Source organism: Oncorhynchus masou, chromosome 14 (genome assembly GCF_036934945.1).
Source record: "Oncorhynchus masou masou isolate Uvic2021 chromosome 14, UVic_Omas_1.1, whole genome shotgun sequence".
NCBI classification, from domain to species: domain Eukaryota; kingdom Metazoa; phylum Chordata; class Actinopteri; order Salmoniformes; family Salmonidae; genus Oncorhynchus; species Oncorhynchus masou.
The window spans coordinates 26031226-26049434 of record NC_088225.1 but is presented as its reverse complement, the minus strand read 5'-3'; the positions used below and the strand labels follow the sequence as shown (position 1 = coordinate 26049434).

The following is an 18209-nucleotide window of genomic DNA, read 5'->3' as shown; positions in this document are numbered from 1 at the left end:
GCGAGAGGCTAGTAAAGCATCCTTATTAGGACCATAATCAGACCAAACTCCCTCAGTTATCGAGCTCCCATCTTGCTGCTGGATGGTAGACAGGGAATACCTTGTCAGTTGCTTAACCACTAGGCTACCTGCCGCCCCAAAAAGACAGAGCAAGTGAAAGAGACAAAGATGGAGTGAGAGGCAGCTACCGTTGATGAATGAAAATGTCTGGGTTTTATACAGAGCCAGTGGGGCTCATCCTCAAAGTAGATTCTAATGAGCCGTAGAAATGCTGTTCTGTCGGGATCAGATTCTAATGAGCCGGGGTCTGTATTCACAAAGCATCTCAGAGTAGAAATGCTGTTCTGTCGGGATCAGTTCCAACCTCTTATTCATTAAGACTTAAAAGGCCAAACAGACCCTAAATCAGCACTCCTAACACAAGAGTCAAACAAATCCACAGACATCATTCAAGCTCTTTTTTTATTGATCAAGATGAACAGGTTTAAAAATCAGAACAAAAAAAGATCAATTCAATCTCACTATATTTTACAGTAAGGGGCTAGAGAGATCAGTCAGTGGGTGTGAGATCTGGTGGTGGGAAGGAGAGAGGAGAGAAAGAGATGCTCCTGACTAACATTGTACAAACACTTCCCAAACTGATTTCCCAAAAAAAGTAAAACCGTGAAAGAGTGGAAACCTGACATTACAAACCAAAACAAGCACGGTTTTTATTTGTCATAAAAACTGCATGAGAAACAGAACATAGATAAAAGCCTTAATGTACCATTCTACCTCAGCAGCTACTAGACAAGGTCCTTTATATCAGAAACGATGAAGGAAAGAAATACAACGGAAAACTGAATGAAGAATGCCTGGTCCTGCGCTAAAATGTGATCTTCCAAAAAAACCAACAGGAGGACAACAGAGGGCACCTTTACACACGTGTCTTTTGTTGTGATTTAGATGTCACAGTTGTTTTAATAAGCCACTACATCTGTGGTTCACCTTGTTTTAAGCAGCGCAGAGACAGGTTCAGGGTGGAGCGACAGGTGGTCTTCAGATCTTCCTCCTCCAGATTTCCCAGCGTCCCCTGGGGTGCACAAACGGTCAAAGAGGTGACACATTAGCAAAGATCCTGGTAACACAGCTTGTAGCAGCCACAAGCTGTTATCATCAACTATACATACAGAAATCCCCTATAGACATGTCACAGAGGAATGGTAACAAATCTAACGAACTGGAAAATAAACTAAAACTAACACTAGCAAACATTGGGGAAAACTAAATTGCATTTTTTGGAGCAGGGAACATCCTGGAATTTTGTGGACGTTTCTCCAACAGCCCTTAAATGTTAGTGGACGATGGCTGCCCTGCTCTTCACACTCAGTTTGGGACACAGTAGAAGGCAATAGAACTCAACTTTAAAAGCTTTAACCATCCTATTTTGAGATTATGGAACCTGCTTGATATCCCCTTTACCATAAAATGAACTGTAGACAAACCTAAACTGAGGAATGTTAGTTGGATGATAGATATAACCATCAATATCAAACATGGGCCAAAATTAAGTGTTTTCAATTAACAGCATGTAAATAATATTAATTGGTACACTTTCAAAGTCAATGAAATCCTGAAAGCCAGGTCCACTAATAAGTACCAAATCTAATTAAACTAGACAGCTGGAGGATATCAAACAAGTTCACCTGTACCTCTTATCATCATCACTTCCTGATAATAAATACTTCAAAAACAACCTTTAAAAGATGAAAAAAAACAGCAAAAAAGCAAAGGAGAAACAAAAAACAATACACATCAAGCTTTAGTCATGATAAAGAGCAGTAAGCTCACAGGCAACAGCATTCAGTAGAAATGGATGTGGGTAGAGAAAGGAGTACCTGGGTGAGTACCTGAATAGTTTGACAGTTTGATCCTTGAGGGTTTATTAATTTGCCTTTTTCTTTCATGAGGTCGCTCACTCACTCAACACCAACGCTGTGTGAGGTATGGAAGTCAGCTGCAATCATTCATTAACCCCTACCCTTCCATCATCAGCCCAATGCTAACCAACACACTGTGTTACAATACATATCAGAGAACAGAGAGCTGTATATAGAACACAATATCCATGGCAGTGGGAGAAAAAAATGGTTTTAGACTGTGCATTCAGTAGGTCAAAGAAATAGTATGGATCCTTCCATATATAGCTTCACTTAACTTTTAAAGTATCTGTAAAATGCAGTGTGTCTATGTGTGGATACATGTCCACATATCTAGACAAACAGTCACTAATACGTTCCATAGGCTATGAAAATCGACAAATGAAAAGACATGGTTACTGCCACCATCACTGAAGAGAAAAAAAATATATACAAGAGGCAATACAGGCAGAAAGAAATGCTTGGATTTAAATTTGGAAGAGGTTTTTGTCCAATAGACCAAATATAGATATATATATAATATGTATGCATGTATATAACCGATACAAAACGAGGGGTACCTCCAGGTATGTTTTTCAGGACTACACTGGTCTTTCCCTCTGGGCTTTGTGACCTCTGTTTCTACCTTCTTCTCTCATCATGGGTCTAGCTCCATCTTCAGTGCATACTTACGATGCACTATATCCAAAACAACAGGATAAAGATACAACATACAAATCAAAGGCAATAGAACTTAAAGTAAACAGGGGGAGAGGAGAACAGGAGGGGAGAGAGGAGAACAGGAGAACAGGAGGAGAGGAGAACAGGAGGGGGAGAGGAGAACAGGGGGAGGGAGAGGAGAACAGGAGGGGGAGAGGAGAACAGGGGGGGGAGAACAGGAGGGGGAGAGGAGGAGAGGGGAGGGGGAGAGGAGAACAGGAGGGGGAGAGGAGAACAGGAGGGGGAGAGGAGAACAGGAGGGGGAGGTTTGAGAGGGAAGATGGGGGAGGGGTGTGTGTTTTGAGAGCCAGGATGACGGGGGAGGGCGCACTTACCTGAGCCTGATCTGAGGTCCTATCAGATCAGTTTTAATTGGACTGAGTGTCACCTTCAGAATGGAGTTCGTCTTGAGCAGCCCCGTTGACCCTGGCCAGAAGGGCCAAGCCCAGAGTGGAGGCAGGAGCCTCAGCCTCCACGGGCCCAGGCTTGGCCACGTCAGAGGAAGGCTTGTCATGATCTAACACCTCGTCCTTCTTGGAGCTGCTTCTCCTCTCCTCCGGCTCCTTACGCTCTGGGAGAGATGGAGGTATGAAACAGAGTCATGACAAAGACTTCTAGAGGTGGACACACTTCCGATCACACTTGTGAATTCGGTAGGGACCATGATGGTCCAAATGTTGTTGCATCACCAGCTCAATCACAAGTGTGGAGTCACTAAACCAAATGTGGGTAAAAGATCTAGTCAGGGATTTTTCTGCCGTTTAAATCTTCAGGCTGGCCGCCTAAGTCCAAACTGTAAAAAAAGTATATTTATTTTATACATTTTAGGGATGGAAACCGCTTTCAGTGTAAACTTAAAACGACAAACCAGATAGAGTATTTAGAATAAATAATAGGGAAAGAAATGGTAGTCTTTGAGAGCTAACAATCACCAAAAGAAAAGCTAGACAGTCGAGGAGAATTTTAAAAATATATATGAATTTAGCAGTATTGATTTTATGTTTCAGTAAAAGAACACCGCATTAGCAAAATGAATAGAATTGCAGGAAATTAGCTTTAAAACAAACATTTTCTCGGAGCTCAATGGGGAAATGTGTATAACCAAGATATTCACTTAAATTCAAAAATGTCTCTACACCGCCTCTAAAATATTCTCTAAAATTCAGCCACGCCGACGGATGGACCGCACCCATTGCCACGTCCACCACCTCAGCCCCTTTTAGATTCAGAAAAAAATCTTGCTATTTCTACAAGAAACCTGCAAGATCTGAGTTGTTATTATTCTAAATGTGTTTGATGTGCCAACTTGTCCCACGTCTCACCTTTGTCTCTGGACGTCCTGTCCTTGTCCCGGCTGCGGCTCCGGTGGCGGTGAGACTTGCGCTCCGAGCTGCGGGACCTCTTCCTCTCCCGGCTGCGGGAGCGCCGTTTCCTGTCCGAACGCTCCCGGCTGCGCCGCCTCTCCCGGTCCCGGCTTCTGTGGAAAAACACAGGACACAGGAACATGTTAATCCACGACACACTCAAGAGCAGAGCAGTGGAACTTTCAACGAGTGAGAGTTTTTCACAAACACATGAACTGTGATCCCTGATTAACATTATAGGGCCAGGCAGAGCTGTACTGGGCTGGTTAACCCCCTAAGGTCGATGTCCGCACCCCACGGAAAACGAATTAACTAAATCGTCTGTAGCGTCCGAACTACTATGACCCCTCTATGGAAAGATGAGACTGGCATGAACACGATGGTGTTCTCCGTTTTGCTCTACAATCCTAACAAGCATCTTGGGACTCGTCAGAAGTCATTAGAGCCAATCGGCCAACTTCTGTCTGTAGCGTCCAAACAGTTTGGGGTACACACTAATATGTAAAGGTGAGACTCTTAAGAACATGTCTGTTGTTCTGCTCTACGGCCTCAAGACTGGTCTGAAGGACCACCGGTACCAGTTGAAAACATTTATGGAAGTATATATGGACTGTTAATTGGAAAAAAATAAGGGGTTAAATACATGTTTAAAAATAAAATAATAATCTCTCAATGTAGGACAGACACCTCAGTACAAACTTCCTTCAGATTCATTTTTGGGACTATTTGTTGTTCTATGTAGTGAATCTGTTATTCAATGCGTTTGTATAGGCTAATAGCATTAAGGCCAAAAAATGTTTTCATCAAATATGTTTAACATTAATAAAAATAAAAAAGTGATGCAAGGAGTCTTAAAATACCAAATCAAATAGCAAAATGAGCTTTGGTATGACCTTAACACAATTCCTTATAGCTTAGTAGACCCCCTCCCCGGCTTAGACTCTTATGGGTTAAGCATTCACCATAGTTGCTGGGACCGTGCTGGAAAAGACCATTTGAAAGGAAAATTAACGAGCCAGCACAGTACAGTTGGGGGTGGACCTATAGTGTGGATCAGCCATAAGACTAGTCTACGTGCCATACAGTACAGTACCTGCTACGTTTGCGCTCCCTCTCCTTGCTCCTGGACCGCCTGCGTTCCCGGGAACGACTCCTCTTACGGTCCGACGCCCGGCTGGAGTGGCGGCTGTTCGAGTGGCTCCTCCTTCCTCTCTTCTCCCTCTCTTTCTCCCTCTCTCTCTCCCGCTCCTTCACTCGCTCCCTCTCTTTCTCCTTCTCCTTCTCGCGCTCTTTCTCCTTCTCCTTCTCTTTCTCCTCCTCTTCCAACTTGCGCTTAGTCTCCCTCTCTCCCTCTCACGCTCCCAGTCCTTGCTTTCTAGCTCTCCCTTGTCTTCTCCGGCGGGGTCTTCGGATCGCCGATTTAACTTCTCCTTAACAGAAAATCATTCATTCATCATTCATGATGAACAATTAAATTATATGACCGAATGTATTTCTGCATCAGCAATATCAACATACTGGTCTTTCAAAACAGCAACAGTCAAAATAATTAAATTATACTTCCTTTTCATGGGTATTAAAGCATACAGTACAACAAATGGCATATATGGAATCTTGACAAACAAACATTGACTTGGGAGTGAACAATCCTTCAAACCTTACCTTGAGCTCCTCCACAGTGGATTTGATCTTGGCGTAGCCCATGTGCTGCTTGCCCATCAGGTGGTCATCCACCCGGGACTGGGCGTCTCCCACAATGAGGAACGCCCCGCACACCTCACACACCTCCATCTGTTTCTCCTGGGCCGCAAAGGTCTCAATCGTCTGGAATCAATCAGGATAACTTTTAGTTTTACAAGTACAGTACTTTCAACCAAAAATGCATTCATCCCCAGGTTTAGTTCATGGTATTGAATTCATACTAAAGGCTTACTAAATAGATAACTAAATAGATAACTGAGTTGATCTCAATGCTGATGGAGTGAGAAAGAACCGGGAGTAACTCACCGAGGGGGTAGAGCTGAGCAGCTCTCGCTCATCCTTTAGCTGTTCCACCAGTTTCATCATCCCCTGGGCCTCCTCCACTCTGCCCTCAGAGCCCAACTCCTCGATCTGAACACAGCACATACAAACGGCAACTTTGTTGACATAGAAAACAACGTACTCACTCCAGAGTATGTGTCCTGCATGAATGTAGGCCTTCACATGATGGATGCATGTACACTACATTTTAAAAGTTTGGGGTCACTTAGAAATGTCCTTGTTTTTGAAAGAACAAATATAAGCAAACAATGTCTACACTGTATTTCTGACCAATTTGATGTAAATTTTATTGGACCAAGAACTAGGACATTTCTAGGTGACCCCAAACTTTTGAACGGTAGTGTAGGGTCCATGTACATTTGAAGTGGGAAGTTTACATACACCTTAGCCAAATACATTTAAAATCAGTTCCACAATTCCTGACATTTAATTCTAGTAAAAGTTCCCTGTCTTAGGTCAGTTAGGATCACCACTTTATTTTAAGAAAGTGAAATGTCAGAATAGAGAAAATAATTTTTCAGATTTTATTTTTTCATCACATTCCCAGTGGGTCAGAAGTTTGCATACACTCAATTAGTATTTGGTAGCATTGCCTTTAAATTGTTTAACTTGGGTCAAACGTTTCAGGCATCCTTCCACAAGCTTCCCACAATAAGTTGGGTGAATTTTGGCCCATTCCTCCGGTCAGAGCTGGTGTAACTGAGTCAGGTTTGAAGGCCTCCTTGCTCGCACACGCTTTTTCAGTTCTGCCCACACATTTTCTATAGGATTGAGGTCAGGGCTTTGTGATGGCCACTCCAATACCTTTACCTTCTTGTCCTTAAGCCATTTTGCCACAACTTTGGAAGTATGCTTGGGGTCATTATCGATTTGGAAGACCCATTCGCAACAGAGCTTTAACTTCCTGACTGATGTCTTGAGATGTGGATATATTGAAGCAATCATTTTTCTGCCTCATTGTGCCATCTATTTTGTGAAGTGTACCAGTCCCTCCTGCCACAAAGCACCCCCACAACATGATGCTGCCACCCCCGTGCTTCACGGTTGGGATGGTGTTCTAAGGCTTGCAAGCATCCCCTTTTTCCTCCAAACATAACAATGGTCATTATGGCCAAACAGTTCTATTTTCCTTTCATCAGACCAGAGAACAATTCTCCAAAAAGTATGATCCTTGTCCCCATGTACCGTTGCAAACCGTACTCTGGCGGTTTTGGAGCAGTGGCTTCTTCCTTGCTGAGCAGCCTTTCAGGTTATGTCAATATAGGACTTGTTTGACTGAACATATGGATACTTTTGTACCCGTTTCCTCCAGCATCTTCACAGGGTCCAATGCTGTTGTTCTGGGATTGATTTGCACTTTTCGCACCAAAGTACGTTCATCTCTAGGAGACAGAACGTGTCCCCTTCCTGAGCGGTATGATGGCTGCGTGGTCCCATGGTGTTTATAATTGCAAACTATTGTTTGTACAGATGAACATGGTACCTTTAGGCGTTTGGAAATTGCTTCCAATGATAAACCAGACTTGTGGAGGTCTACATTTTTTCTGAGGTCTTGGCTGATTTCTTTTGATTTTTCCATGTCAAGCAAAGAGGCACTGAGTGTGAAGGTAGGCCTTGAAATACATACACAGGTACACCTACAATTGACTCAAATGATGTCAATTAGCCTATCAGAAGCTTCTAAAGTGCTGACATCATTTTCTGGAATTTTCCATGCTGTTTAAAGGCACAGTCAACTTAGTATATGTAAACTTCTGTAAACCCACTGGAATTGTGATACAGTGAATTATAAGTGAAATAATCGGTCTGTAAACAATTGTTGGAAAAATGACTTGTGTCATGCACGAAGTAGATGTCCTAACTGACTTGCCAAAAACTATGCTCTGTCAGGTTGGAGGGAGAGCTTCACTGCACAGCTATTTTCAGGTTTCTCCAGAAACAATGTTAACTTCTTTGGTGTAGGGGGCAGTATTTTCACATCCGGATGAAAAGTGTGCCCAAAGTAAACTGCCTGCTACTCAGGCCCAGATGCTAGGATATGCATATTATTAGTAGATTTGGATAGAAAACACTCTGAAGTGTCTAACTGTTTTAATGATGTCTGTGAGTATAACATTACTCATATGGCAGGCAAAAATCAGAGAAAAAATCCAACCAGATAGCGGGAAATCTGAGGTTTGTAGGTTTTCAAGTTTTTGCCTATCCAATATACAGGGTCTGTGGGTCATATTGCACTTCCTAAAGCTTCCACTAGATATCAACAGTCTTTACAACCTTGTTCCAGGCTTCTACTGTGGAGTGGGAGAAAATGGGTCTGCCAGAAGGCCATGTGCTCAGTCAGGCGCACGCCCGTGAGTTAGCTCCGTTCCCTTTCATTTCTAAAGACGAAGGAATTCTCCGGTTGAAACATTATTGAAGGTTTAAAATAAAAACATCCTGAAGATGGATTATATACATTGTTTGACATGTTCTAAGAAACTGTAATATAACTTTTGACATTGTCTGGACCTAGTGCCTGCGCATTTGGATTACTGTACTAAATGCGAACAAAAAGGAGGTATTTGGACATAAACATTGGACTTTATCGAACAAAACAAACATTTGTGGAACTGAGATTCCTGTGAGTGCATTCTGATGAAGATCAAAGGTAAGTGAATATTTATAATGCCATTTCTGACTTTTGTTGACTCCATAACATGGCGGGTATCTGTATTGCTTGTTTTAGTCTCTGAGCACTGTACTCAGATTATTGCATGGTGTGCTTTTTCCGTAAAGCATTTTTGAAATCTGACACAGCAGTTGCATTAAGGAGAAGTATATCTTTAATTCCATGCATAACAGTTATATTTTCATCAACATTTATGATGAGCATTTCTGTAAATTGGTTCTGCACTATTACCGGATGTTTTGGAGGCAAAACATAACGCGGCAATGTAAACAGAGATTTTTGGATATAAATATGAACTTTATCGAACAAAACATATGTATTATGTAACATGAAGTCCTATAAGTGCCATCTGATGAAGATCAAAGGTTAGCGATTCATTTTATCTCCATTTCTGCTTTTTGTGACTCATCTCTATGGCTGTTTTGTGTGTGTCTGGGTGCAGACCTAACATAATCGCATGGCATGCTTTTGTCGTAAAGCCTTTCTGAAATCGGACACTGTGGTGGGATTAACAACAAGTTTATCTTTAAAATGGTGTATAATACATGTATGTTTGAGGAATTTTAATTGTGATATTTCTGTTGTTTGAATTTGGCGCCCTGCACTTTCACTGGATGTTGGTCAGGTGGGACGTTAACCTCTCTAGGGTACGTGGGAAGCTAACAAGACATTTGTGGAGTGGTTGAAAAACAAGTTTTAATGACTGCAACCTAAGTGTAAACTTCCGACTTCAACTGTAATTGTGCTCAATGGAGGAATGTAATGTTTTAGTAAACCCATGCAGCTCACCTGCATGACTAGGTCCTCGATCTTCTCTGTCAAGACTGTAGCTTTCTCCTCGTTCTTCCCCACAGGACCACCAGGCCCCTGCTGGAAAAAGAGAAGGTCCAGTCAGCATAATCTAACAACATTGATGAACATGACAAACCAAATACAAGGGTTGGCCTAGGTTTCCATGTTGAGTTCTGTGTTCTCTATAGTGGCGAACCTATGGGCATTGACTGAGTATATCTATATATATTCTTACTCCTGCGGCCTGCTGGGCCTGCGACAGGGCTAGACGGGCGTGGCCCCTGCGGATCCTCCTCTCCACCTCGGCCAGGAGAGACTGCAGGTAGCGCAGGAAGTCCCTCTCATAGCCCTCCTTCATGAACCGGGAGCTCTTCTCATACCTGGTGCACATAGGGATGATAAGGGAGTTATACACCTGTAATTCCATGTGATACGCTATAGACATGTGATACAGCCCTTAGCCATGGTATATTGTCCATATACCACACCCCCCAGGTTTTATTGCTTAAATATACCACAGGTATAATACAAAATTACTTTCTAATTACATTGGCAACCAGTTTATAATAGCAATAAGGCCTGAAGGGGTGTGGTATATGGCCAATATACCATGGCTAAGGGCTGTATCCAGGAACTCTGCGTTGTGTCGTCCCTAAGAACAGGTGTAAGACGTGGTATATTCGCAATATGCGACACACCCCTCGGGCCTTATTGCTTAATTATAACACAAACAACAAAAAGTGATGGGGGAAAAAAGTGAACTTACATTTTCCTAAGGTTTTCATCGTGGATTTTTTCACAGGGACCCAAGTCAGACCGGGTGTTGGTGAATAATTCTGCAGGGCAGAATCCACAGAGATAGTACTTACAGGTCTGCAAGGGAAGGGAGAAAAGATAAGCCACGTCATTAGTGAGCCAACAGTTGAATGATTTTGGGAAATAAGAAGCCACAAAACCCAAAACCTCTTCAATTGCTGGGCCTGACTAAAATGTTGCTTGCAAACTGGTTGGGAAATGCAACATGGATCTTCTATCAAACATGCATCTTCAAACATTGATTAGCCTAATCTCACTGATGAACCAAATTAGTAGCTAGTGACCTTTGCTTTGGTAATAATGCCAATTCTAATATTTTTTGGGGAGGTAACCATTTGGCCCATCATACACACAGTGCATTAGGAAAGTACTCAGACCCCTTCACTTTTTGTAAAGTTACAGCCTTATTCTAAAATTGATTAAATGAACAGAAAATCCCCTCAATCTACACACAATACCACAATGACAAAGCAAAGGTGAAGGTAAATTAAATTAATTGGACATGATTTGGATAAGCACACAGCTGTCTATATAAGGTTCCACAGTTGACAGTGCATTTCAGAGCAAAAACCAAGCCGTGAGGTCAAAGGAATTGTCGATTGTGTCAAAGCACAGATCTGGAGAAGTGTACCAAAACATGTCTGCAGAATTGAAGGTCCCCAAGAACAGTGGCCTCCATTATTAAATGGATGAAGTTTGGAACCACCAAGACTCTTCCTAGAGCTGGCTGCCCGGCCAAACTGAGCAGTCGGGGAGAAGGGCCTTGGTCAGGGAGGTGTCCAGAGTTCCTTCCAGGACAACCATCTCTACAGCACTCCACCAATCAGGCCTTTATGATAGAGTGGTCTGAGACATTTTTGGCCGATACCAATATCCGATATTTTCCTTGCCAAATAAAACGATACCAATAAGATATTTAAAATTTTAGTAGGCTTTTAAGCATTCTAGTTCAGTTAAATACGCAGCGGTCTAAGGCACTGCATCTCAGTGAAAGAGTCGTCACTACAGTCCCTGGTTTGAATCCATGCTCTACCACATCCGGCCGTGATTGGGAGTCCCATAGGGCAGCGCACAATTGGCCCAGCGGTGTCCGGGTTTGACAGTCATTGTAAATAAGAATTTGTTCTTAACGAACTTGCCTAGTTCAATAAAAAAGGTTACACACACACACAATCCAGAATTTAAAAAGAAAACATCAGTATCTGGTGTGGCCATCAGCTGCATTAAGTACTGCAGTGCATCTCCTCCTCATGGACTGCACCAGATTTGCCAGTTCTTGCTGTGAGATGTTACCTCGCCCTTCCACCAAGGCACCAGTAAGTTCCCGGACATTTCTGGGGGGGGGCTAGATGTGCTCAATGGGATTGAGATCCGGGTTCTTCACTGGCCATGGCAGAACACTGACTTTGCTGTCTTGCTGGAAATCATGCACAGAACGAGCAGTATGGTTGGTGGCATTGCTGGAGGGTCATGTCAGGATGAGCCTGCAGAAGGGTACCACATGAGGGAGGAGGATGTCTTCCCTGTAATGCACAGCGTTGAGATTGCCTGCAATGACAACAAGCTCAGTCCGATGATGCTGTGATACACCGCCCCAGACCACGACGGACCCTCCACCTACAAATCGATCCAGAGTACAGGCCTTGGTGTAATGATAAAGGCGAAGCCATCCATCACCCCTGGTGAGACAAAACCGCAACTCGTCAGTGAAGAGCACTTTTTGCCAGTCCTGTCTGGTGCAGCGATAGTGGGTTTGCGCCCATAGGCGACATTGTTGCCTGTGATGTCTGGTGAGGACCTGTCTTACAACAGGCCAACAAGCCCTCAGTCCAGCCTCTCTCAGCCTACTGCGGACAGTCTGAGAACTGTTGGAGGGATTGTGCGTTTCTGGTGTAACTCGGGCAGTTGTAGTTGCCATCCTGTACCTGTCCCACAGGTGTGAAGTTTGGATGTACCGATCCTGTGCAGGTGTTGTTACACGTGGTCTGCCACTGCGAGGACGATCAGCTGTCCGTCCTGTCGCTCTGTTTGAGGCATCTCACAGTACAGACATTGCAATTCATTGCCCTGGCCACATCTGCAGTCCTCATGCCTCCTTGCAGCATGCCTAAGACACGTTCACACAGATGAGCCGGGACCCTGGGCATTTTTCTTTGTGATTTTCAGAGTCAGTAGAAAGGCCTCTTTAGTGTCCTAAGTTCTCATAACTGTGATCCAATTGTCTGTAAGCTGTTAGTGTCTTAACAACCGTTCCACAGGAGCATTTTCATGAATTGTTTATGGTTCAATGAACATGCATGGGAAACAGTGTTTAAACCCTTTACAGTGAAGATGTCAAGTTATTTGGATTTGTATGAATTATCTTTTAAAGATAGGACACGTTTATTTTTTTGCTAAGTTTATGTATGTCGTGAAGCTAACAGCAGTGATGCTATTACTGTGTAACTCCAGTAAGACAACATCTGAAAAACATCGCACTTGGTAGTGTGTACCGGTGCTCGACCAGTCGACGAAAGCCAACTACCCCACGACAGAGAACGGTTGATTGTCAAGAGCAATGAATTCCATTATCTTGGCTTTATTTTGCCTTTGAGTTGTCTCACTGAAAATGTCTTACTCTTTCAAATGACTGCTCAACTTGTTGACTGCTCGATCCACACAGCTGACATTGTGGGCTCGGTTAAGGATGCTGGTGTCATTACATCATTACCTACATTATATAGATATGCACGACAGCTTTGACATCGGTGTGAAACTAGATATCGGGCCAATACTGATAGACATTTTTAGCTAATATCGGCTGATTCCGATATGTTCACCGATATATTGTGCACCCCTAACTCAGACCATGAGGAAATAAGCTACTCTGGTCTGATGAAATATTTGGCCTGAATGTCAAGCGTCACATCTGGGGGAAAGCAGGCACCGCTCAGCTCCAGTGCTCAGGACCTCAGACTGGGGCAAAGGTTGACCTTCCAACAGGACAACGACCCTAAGCACAGAGCCAAGAAGACACAGGGGTGGCTTCATGACAAGCCTCAATGTCCTTGAGTGGCCCAGCCAAAGCCCGGACTTGAACCCGATCGAACATCTCTGGAGAGACCTGAAAACAGCTGTGCAGTGAAGCTCTCCATCTAACCTGACAAGAGCTTGAGAGGATCTGCATTGAAAGGATTAACTCACCAAATACAGGTTGTAACATCAGACCCAAGAAGACTTGAGGCTGTAATCGCTGCCAAAGGTGCTTCAACAAAGTACTGGGTAAAGGGTCACAATACTTATTTTATTTATTTATTTAACTAGGCAAGTCAGTTAAGAACAAATTCTTATTTTCAATGACGGCCTAGGAAAACGCTGGGCCAATTGTGCGCCGCCCTACGGGACTCCCAATCACAGCCGGATGTAATACAGCCTGGATTCAAACTAGGGACTGAGATGCAGTGTCTTAGACCGCTGCGCCACTCAGGAGCCCTGAAAACTTGTGTAAATGTTCAGGTTTTTTTTTATTATTAATACATTTGCAAAAAAAATACTTTGTAATTATGGGGTATTGTGTGTAGATTGAGGGGACAACAATTTAATCAATTTTAGAATAATGCTGTTATGTAACAATGTGGAAAAAGTCAAGGGGTCTGAATACTTTCCGAATGTACTGCATGTTACATTACCTTTTAGATGTGTATATTGTTAGATATTACTCCACTGTTGGAGTAGGAACACAAGCATTTGGCTACACCCGCAATAACAGATACTAAATATGTGTATGCGACCAATAAAATGTGATTTGACTCAAGACTCATGCAACTTGATTAACTAGCTAACGTTACATTGACAACGACATAGCATAAGGTTACTAAGCTAGCTAATGTCTAACTTTGAGCCAATACAAATGTAAATGTTGACTGAAATTCGCAGCTACCTAACGTCAGTGTGTCTCCATTACGGTTTCATATTCGGTTGATGCAAATAACGTTAAGAGTACCTTGTTTTTATTTAAGCAAGCCAGCTCGCCCAGTTGTCAGTGGACCTGTAGCTAGCCGTCGTTAGCAAACTCGTATGTTGTCTTTGGCGAAGTTACTCATTAACTACTATATAACATTATCTAGCAAGCTATGTGTAGTACAAGGCCAGTGTTGCTCGTTAGTTTAAATGTTGAATGCGGATTCGTGGGTCAGGGGGTTGGGCCTGAGAGGAACATGCTGTCCTCAATTGTAACTAACGCGTTAACTTACCTAGCTAGCTAACACCCGACCCTGGCGGTCGTTAGTTCATAGCTAGTTAGGATGCGGTTACCGAGCGAGCATCATGTATGTAGCCAGCTATTACGTTTAAGCAAACACATCAATATCAACGTCAGTTTGCTAGCTACCTACCTATAAAACGACTCACTGAAAACAAGAACCGGACGGAATGGTTTCCAGCGAGCTGGCTAAAGCTAACAAAGTGGCTAACTTACGGTCTCGTGGTCCCAGCGTACGTTGCATCGTTTCTCGTCGGGGGCCAAGTTTCTGTCTCGACCCATCAACTCATCGAGTAACTGGGCTGCGGAAAGCATTTTGCGTCAAAACTGAAAGCAAAAAGCTATTGTATCTACTAAGTTAAACCATTTATTATTGCGCCAAAGAAACACAGATCCTAGTTATTTCAGATCAAAATGGCAGCCGTTCGCATTCAGCAACAGTCGCTACCCACTGCACATCCGTGTGCGGAACCTGAACCCGCCGCTGTGTGAGAAATTACGCCACCCTCTGCTAGGATGTCCTGTAGCATCCACTCTTGGTCCCCCACCAGCCCTTGATCATCATGACTCCCACATAAGAGTTATTGGGCGAAGGCGTATTCTGTATGGGGGTTTATTAAGAGCCCTGACACTTGGTCTGAAAATTAACTAGCATCGCTTGCAGTAAGGTTTTAGAAGCGTAAGGATCTTATCTTTCATATCACCGATATATTATATATACTGAAATATGGTTGTGTGGGAACCTTAACATGGCTGTGTGGGAACCTTAACCCTAACCCTATAAAGGTGTGTATCAATTTAACTTTTGCATATATATATATATATATATATATATATATTGTAAACAATCACTGAAACATGGAAATATGGCGGTGTGGGAACCTTAACCATATATATATACATGTATATATATGTATATATATATATTTCCATGTTTCAGTGATTGTTTACAAGAGCAGATGGAAGACAGAAGCCGTGTTGGAGAGCATCAAAATATCTGCAGGCGACTGCCGACTGATTGATCTACAAATCACCTCGCACATTGATATCAACATATTTACCCCCTATACTAACCTTGGTAGAGCTTCATACTGGAAGCTAAATAGCTCGTTATTAAATAATGATATAGTTAAGTTTGAGGTTAAAGATCTGCTTTCATACTTTTGGGAAGGGCTTTTGAAGAAAAATCTTATTGCAAAATCTGGGAGCTCTTTAATTTGAGGTGTCCAAATCCCTTAGAAAATATGGTAGTAATCTTGCTAAGGCCACAAGAGCTGAGGAGGAAAAGGTGATCATTAAGATAACTTGCCTTTTTCAGAGGTCTCCAGCCAGGGGAGGAGAAGATAGAACTGATTGAGTTACAAAATAAACTGGATAATATATATAGATCCAATAAACTGGATAATATATCGAGATTAAATAAACTGGATGATGTATATAGATCCAATAAACTGGATAATATATAGAGAGCTAAATAAACTGGATAATATATTGAGATTAAATCAACTGGATGATATATATAGATTAAATCAACTGGATAACATGTAGAGATTAAATAAACTGGATAATATATCAAGATTAAATAAACTGGAAAATATAAATAGATTCAATAAACTGGATAACATGTCGAGATTAAATAAACAGGATAATAAATATAGATTAAATAAACTGGATTATATATATAGATTAAATCAACTGGATAATATATATAGATTAAATAAACTGGATAATATATATAGAATAAATCAACTGGATAATATCTATAGATTAAATCAACTGGATAATATCTATAGATTAAATCAACTGGATAATATCTATAGATTAAATCAACTGGATAATATATATAGATTAAATCAACTGGATAACATATAGAGATGAAATAAACTGGATTATCTATAGATTAAATCAACTGGATAATATATATAGATTAAATCAACTGGATAATATATATAGATTAAATCAACTGGATAATATATATAGATTAAATCAACTGGATAATATATATAGATTAAATCAACTGGATAATATCTATAGATTAAATCAACTGGATAATATCTATAGATTAAATCAACTGGATAACATATAGAGATGAAATAAATTGGATAATATCTATAGATTAAATCAACTGGATAATATATATAGACTAAATCAACTGGATAACATAGAGAGATTAAATAAATTGGATAATATATAGAGATTAAATAAACTGGATAATATATATAGATTAAATCAACTGGATAATATCTATAGATTAAATCAACTGGATAATATATATAGATTAAATCAACTGGATAACATATAGAGATTAAATAAACTGGATTATCTATAGATTAAATCAACTGGATAATATATATAGACTAAATCAACTGGATAATATATATAGACTAAATCAACTGGATAACATAGAGAGATTAAATAAATTGGATAATATATAAAGATTAAATCAACTGGATAATATATAGAGATTAAATAAACTGGATAATATATAGAGATTAAAAGCAGAAGGAGCCTTTATTACATCTAGGGAAAAAATGGATTGAGGAGGGAGAAAAGAAATCATCCTATTTCTTTTGACTTAAGAAATGTCTCTCTACAAATAACACTATTTATACAACAAGGATGACGCACAAGACATTCTCCAAACACCCCACGGGGCCGACATCCCCGTTATTTGCAAGAGGAAGCGACGCAGGTACAGAGGACAAAGATCTGGACAAAGACCCGGAGAAGGCGACTGGGAAAGCTGCCGTTACAGTCAATACTACTCGCCAACGTGCAATCATTGGACAATAAATTAGACGAGGTACGATCACGAATATCTTACCAACGGGACATCAAAAACTGTAATATCCTATGTTTCACGGAATCGTGGCCGAATGACGACATGGATATCCAGCGAGCGGGATATACACTGCACCGGCAAGATAGAAGAGCACACTCAGGTACAACGAGGGGTGGCAGTCTGTGCATATTTGTAAACAACAGCTGGTGCACGAAATCTAAGGAAGTCTCTAGATTTTGCTCTCCTGAAGTAGAGTATATTGTGATAAATTGCAGGCCACACTACTTGCCTAGAGAGTTTTCCGCCATACTTTTCGTGGCTGTTTATTTACCACCACAGACAGATGCTGGCACTAAGACCACACTCAGTCAGCTGTATAAGGAAATAAGCAAACAGGAAACCACTCAACCAGAGGCGGCGCTTCTAGTGGCCGGAGACTTTAATGCAGGGAAACTTAAATCAGTTCTACCAAATTTCTATCAACATGTTAAATGTGCAACCAGAGGGAAAAAAAATCTAGATCACCTGTACTCCACACACAGAGATGCGTACAAAGCTCTGCCTAGCTCTCCATTTGGTAAATCGGACCACAACTCTATCCTCCTGATTCCAAAAATTAAAGCAGGAAGCACCACTAACTCGGTCTCTAAAAAGTGGTCAGATGAAAGCAGATGCTAAACTACAGGACTGTTTTGCTATCACAGACTGGAACATGTTCCTGGGTTCTTCTGATGGCATTGAGGAGTACACCACATCAGTCACTGGCTTGATCAATAAGTGCATTGAGGACGTCGTCCCCACAATGACTGTATGTACATACCCCAACCACAAGCCATGGATTACAGGCAACATTCGCACTGAACTAAGGGGTAGAGCTTCCGCTTTG

At 41.7% G+C, this 18209-nt stretch overlaps 1 protein-coding gene across 1 annotated transcript; it reads right to left on the bottom strand.

Moving 5' to 3' along the window:
- Positions 1 to 445: 445 nt before the first annotated feature.
- On the bottom strand, positions 446 to 15010 carry LOC135554639 (luc7-like protein 3). The gene is given in 11 exon segments (XM_064987047.1): positions 446 to 1072; positions 2954 to 3189; positions 3941 to 4095; positions 5076 to 5331; positions 5334 to 5412; positions 5645 to 5806; positions 5990 to 6094; positions 9483 to 9563; positions 9721 to 9865; positions 10252 to 10358; positions 14758 to 15010. Coding segments are annotated over 10 exon segments (1392 nt in total). The 5' UTR covers positions 14857 to 15010; the 3' UTR covers positions 446 to 1072; positions 2954 to 2986.
- Between the last annotated feature and the right edge of the window lie 3199 nt (positions 15011 to 18209).